The sequence below is a fragment of the Hyla sarda genome, chromosome 4 (assembly GCF_029499605.1).
Source record: "Hyla sarda isolate aHylSar1 chromosome 4, aHylSar1.hap1, whole genome shotgun sequence".
NCBI lineage: Eukaryota > Metazoa > Chordata > Amphibia > Anura > Hylidae > Hyla > Hyla sarda.
The window spans coordinates 287,484,575-287,490,574 of NC_079192.1; the positions used below are offsets into that span (position 1 = coordinate 287,484,575).

Sequence of the window (6,000 nt, forward strand, 5' to 3'; positions counted from 1 at the left end):
TGTAGTATTAGTTTAGGCACTATGGGGGGAATTTATCAACGGTCTCTGCATAGGTTTTGGCTACTTTTTGAGCAATCGTTAGGGCCTTATCTGTTTTTTTGTGCAAAAATGTATGACCTTTTACCAGGTTTCTGGTTAATCAATTGATAATCACCCCCCCCCCCCTTCTTCATGTTCAAAAATCCATATTCTCAGCTATGAAGGACTATGATGATAAACAAACGTCTAAAAAATACAGAGAAGTAAAAAAATATTATTTTCATACCATATTGGCATCTGTCTCCTTGTGCCTGAAAGGTCTCACAATCGCACGAACCGGCTTCTGTACAAAGTGCTCCATTAAGACAACCTTGTGAGCAAGACTCTAGAAACAAGGGTACAAATTCTTAAATTAATGCCTTCCGACATTCAGGAGTTGATGATTCATTGTCAAAGTTTGGTGTTTAAACCTACAAACCAGCCAGAAACCAATATTAACATTAAGAAAGGCTACCATGCTCCCAACAGAGGGTTGGACCAGCATTTATCTAATATTGCTAGCCTATCCTAAGGAAAGCCATAAGTTTTTAAGGATAGTTAACCCCTTTCATTTCTATAAGCTAAATATGGTTCTATTTTCACTTTGCTATAGAGTTGTGCATAAAACCTAGCACAGACATTGAAGTAGGGTATTGCTTAAATAGAGTATAAATAACTATACTGTCCTTTAATTGTTCAGCCATAACTTCCATTTGGGAGGGGGGGGGGGCATAATTTGGCCTTTCATGGGCATCTTTCGGGCATTCTTGTTTTGTCATGACTTAAATGCTATCTCAAAAAGTTAAAGTTTGTTTAATTCAATGGAATGAATAAGATGTCTTACCTGTCTTTGAAATGTGTGATTCCGTAAGGAGCCTGCGTGCTCCAGAGAATGGATCTCCATTATCCTATGATTGAAATATTAATACAACAATAACAGAAATGCAATTTTATTTTGTTGAACAAAACAAAAAAAAACAGGCACACTTGTGATCTCAATATGTCATATGGTTTGGTGTACGCACTATGATTTTTTTTGTACAGTTTTAATGCAATAATGTTATTCTGTGATACAGTTAGGGGTGTTACTATAGGGGGTACAGAGGTAGCATTTGCACCTGGGCCCAGATGCCTGAGCTGTCCAAAAAATCCCACTGCCACATAAAAAAAACTTTTAGTCTTATAAAAAAAAAATAGGCCGGTGGGGGCCCTAAAATAAATTTTGGATATAGATATAAACAGACTTTTCCTTGCAGCCACTATAAAAAGGCTCCTACCTTTTCTAACTTTGCCATCACTATTATCATAGGAAAGAAACAATACTTACAACATGTAAATATAAAGTGGGGAGTTTATCAAGCATGTGTGCCATTATTTTTACTTTAGTTTTGTGACTTACTGCTAGGCTCACTATTTACATTTTTTGCCTAAACATAATGCATGGTTTAAGCCTACGGAGTTTTTAGACGCATTTTAAAAGATCAAAAACTTTTTGCAAAACTCCACAAATCGATAGGTGGCATAAATTCTACACAACAAAAAAGTGCATAGAAAATAATGTGCAAGTTTAACATACATTGGACACCAATATGATAAATATTGTGCAAATGAAAGGAGAAAGTGCAAGCTCGAAATAAGGGATGAAAAAGGTACAAATTATAAATTCCACCTCCCATAGAGTCAAGTGAAGTACCATCTAATGGATGGCCTATGGATGGTTCCCAATAATGTTGTGGCGGTACATTTGTTCTATGTATTGTATTTACAGAACTAGTAGTAAGTGCATGTAACAAGTGATAAAGATGCCTCTAAAGCAGACTGAGCCCACCAAAGAAATCCTGTAAAATACTGTCAGCCACAGATGACCATCAAAATGGTGTGTTAACTTCAGGTATATCAGCCACAGATTTTCCTACTATGTGGACTATGTGTCAGCTACATATGTGCCATAAAATAGTGTGTTAGCCTCAGATGCTCCTCATAACAGTGTCCCCCCACATAACAGTATTAAGTAGTAGACAACTGACTATTTGACCACCCACTGTTTTAATCAATGAGCAGGGAGACTTGGCAACTTTTGGAATCAACTAACAGTTCACATTGACTCTAGCTACTTAGGGCAAAATATTCTATTAAAATATTATTAAAGCAGAAAAAAGGGTTTTCCAATGCACTTTTATCTGTGCAGTTTTACAGGTAAAACATGTTAAAAGCTACTGGCCATGTAAATGCTCCCTAAAGGACAATGTCACGCTCCCTAAAGGACAAATACAGGTGCAGTTATGGACAGCTTTAATAGCACATTACAGTAAAGTTTTAAAAAGAAGCTGGATTTCTTAGTACACAGTATGTAAAAAATGACCAAATGTCAGACTGCAATAAATGAATCAGCTTCAGCCCATTGACAATCACTGTAAACATTCTTCATTTAGTTGTTGTAACTCATCATAATAACTATGTAAAGTTGGATCTTTGCTAAATCCAGACAGACCAAATTACAAATAGTTCTTATCTCTGTAATTCACCTTATGATTGATGATAATCATTTACATCAATGTATCTCATAGACTATTTAATAGAGTGCAAAGTGTAAACCTGTATATATATTAAATACAATAATTACAATGATTTTTACAATGATTAAAAATAAAGGAACAAAATTATTATTATTAATAATAATAATGTTACAGATATGCACAGTTTTTTTTATTTATATATATATATATATATATATATATTAAACCGTAGCTTATTTGTTACAATATTTACCTTAATTAACATGTGTTAACAGATTGACATGGATCTTCGATTGCATTCTTACTAGCGCTCAGGAGATCCATACTTCTTATTCACCCAAAAGAGAAATGGATCCCAGCACATGGATTAAGAGGAACATTCCCAAAGGAAAACTTCTGGAATGTTTCTTCTCTTCTTTCCTGTGCTGTCATCCATCCAGAGAGAAGGGAGGAAGAGTCTCCTGGAGGGAGCACGGCCTTTAAGAACACATCTAGTTTAGAAGGTTTTTGCATATTGTATTAGGAAACTGCAGAAATAATAAGCCTCATGTTTTTTATAATGAAATCCAAAAAGAAAGAGCATAAAAGCTGGAGGAATTCCATATACACTGTTGCTGCCCAAATATCTATAGGAAAGCTATAAAGTCTATAGCATATACTATGGGCAGCACATGAATTAGGATACAATTCAGGATATCAAGTGGCTCTAATAATGTTTTTATTTGTTTTGTCAATAGGGATTAATGTATGACACTATATGAGGGAGCTGTTATTTGTCATCCCTAATTTTAGCAACATCCACCAAATTCCAATATACTCTGTATTTTTCATTGTACTATAACGATTCTTATGGAAATTCTAAATGTAGTTGCATAGCATTAAATATTCAGAAGTCAATGGGTTATCTAATCTAGAGTTAGCATTTTACGGAAACGTTGGATTTGTTGAAGCTATTTAATCTTCATTGCCAAGTAAATTGGAATATCTCTCTATCTGATGATGCAGAGCCTGTGTGAGAATGAGATGAGTTCAGGCAAGCCTGGTAAGTGAGACAGTCAAAGCTACAGAGTCACAGGAAAGTAGGTATCACAAGGGGGATTGATCCTACCCGCACTTTTACCATTTTCTCTCATGACAAAGGCTCCATTGTCAGTGTAAGACTCATTTCAGAGGCAAGTTTTTCTCTGGAAGATATAACCTACCTCTGCTGTTAAGAGATCTCTTTTCTGGCGAATTGCATTAAACCCGTTTCTGGAAGAAAACAAAAAGTATGTTGTATTTGCAAAGGTCTAGGAGCAACCTGAATAAGCTATTCCTAGGGGAAAGGTTTTTTTTTCTGATTTCCATCACCTATCAAAGAGGCCTTTCTTGGGTTAACATTTAAAAGGTAACTTGTATGTGCCCAATCTCATCTTACACAATTGACGAGAACTTCATAGATCTGTGTGCCTGAAAATGAACTGCTCGCCTTTGGAAAGTACCCTGCATTTTTTGTCATTTATACAGACTTATTTACTCAGAGATTTTCTTACCATAATGTAAAAGTTGTATATTTTTTTTCTTTCTAACATTTAACAAATATGATATTCCTGCCTATCAGGCAGGAATCACTTATCTGTAACACAACATATCCTCTTGTACTCCCAGAAACATACAATGCATCTAAAATACCCTGCATTTTATTTATTTATACTAAGTTATTTACTTAGAGATTTTCTTTCCATATGTATAAGCTTTTATTTCACAAAATTTTCCTATTGGCAAATATCACTTATCTGTAACACTACATATCCTCCCAGAAATATGCAATGCATCAAATCTCTAACTACAGAGGGAAAGAGCAATATTTAATCACCAATATTAATAAATCTTTATATAGACACTGTCACACAAAATGTTAAGCAAATGCAGCTATTTTCTACAAACATTATATTAGTTAACTCTATTAAGGCACCAGAGTAGGGCTTAGCCCCTACAGTATATATTTTCACAAAATTCACACTACACACACACACACACATATATATATATATATATATATATATATATATATATATATATATTTATTGTTTAATTTTTTTTTCTTTATTTATTACAGAGTTGTTATGATAGATATATGATTCTACTCTGAACAATCAGTAGATGTTGCTCTCTTCTTTTGTTACAGATAAAATGACAAGTAGCATGGTAAAATGACAATGGTATAATGCTTTGTCCTGTTGCCTAAGTAAAAATTTTAACTTACATGGATGTTCTTGTTTTTAGACCAGACGATAAGTAGAGAAACCCTACAGAGTAAAACAAAAACATCAATCATCGAGACTGTTAGAACTGATTTACATCATTTTGAATTTAACCTGTTTACATTTAAGATATTTTACCCAATAAAACATGATGAAATTCTAAAATAGTGTCGACAATATATGATAATAATGAAACGCTAGAACATTGCCTGCAATTTATCATGACAATACAACTTCTGATAGTGGCACATTTAAAGGCAGGACATCACATGAATATTTAATATACCTATTGTAACTATAAGGACACGTGCTCTAGCATTAATATATATGGATAATATCTCATATAATTCTACTTTAAATCATTTGATGTACAAATAGAAGTCACATACATTTTATTTTAAAGTGATATAGAAGGGTGGACATGGTAGTTTTGCAGCTCATACATCACGGTAGAAAACATTCAATCCCGTTTACTATTAATCAGAATAAGGATAGATAGAGACAAAGCAATGCCTTACCTAGAATGCAGAGCAGGAATGTATACAAGAAGAAAGTGTTCCCAGGTTTCATCAATTGGAGATTTCTCACAATGTTCATCTCAGTGTAACTTTGTATCCAGAACTGCATCCAAATAACTGACCTTTACTATTATGGCATCTTAGAAATAAGTTTCTTTGGAGGCTTTTTAGATTGTTCATTGGATGCAAGTTATTACCATTTCAAGGCTGCGAGGACAAAACATTGCTGTCTGATCTTCAGTTGCTCTGGAGGCTTTAGAAAAATTGCTAGCAACTTCCTTGGCTGAGATTTCCTCATTAGTGATGCATGATAAAGCCTTGTCTGTATCAGTTGCACATGCTCACGCAGACTGGCACGTTGTCATCTGCTAAAGGCGGAATTATCCTTTTATAACTATTGTGGATGATGACATAAGATAAGGTGTCATATTAAGATGTCTCTGTATTTTTTTTTTATATTTTTACTTAACACTTTACAAAGATTAGTTCCATTAATATAAGTTAACAAAAATAAACAGCTTAACTGTAACTACACTTTTTGCTGTATCTACATCAACCTTTTATCTATCTGTAAAATAAATCTGGAAACACACATATACACACATATGCACAAACACAGATCAGCCATAACACTAAAACTGCTGACAGAGTATACAACATTGATTCTTATGTGACAACCGTACCTGTTAAGGAGTTGGATATATT

The 6,000-nt window shown here is 34.0% G+C and overlaps 1 protein-coding gene across 2 annotated transcripts in view; it reads right to left on the bottom strand.

The window, feature by feature from the left end:
• The window catches only part of OTOGL (otogelin like), a 200,561-nt gene extending 194,943 nt beyond the window's left edge, over nucleotides 1-5,618 (bottom strand). For both annotated transcript variants that reach the window (XM_056574456.1, XM_056574455.1), the window contains exons 1-5: nucleotides 5,296-5,618; nucleotides 4,780-4,822; nucleotides 3,737-3,785; nucleotides 863-926; nucleotides 266-364 (exon numbers count right to left, since the gene is read on the bottom strand). In XM_056574456.1, coding sequence (XP_056430431.1) covers nucleotides 266-364; nucleotides 863-926; nucleotides 3,737-3,785; nucleotides 4,780-4,822; nucleotides 5,296-5,404 — 364 coding nt within the window. In that variant the 5' untranslated portion in view covers nucleotides 5,405-5,618. The remainder of the gene's footprint in view (nucleotides 1-265; nucleotides 365-862; nucleotides 927-3,736; nucleotides 3,786-4,779; nucleotides 4,823-5,295) is intronic.
• Nucleotides 5,619-6,000: the final 382 nt, after the last annotated feature.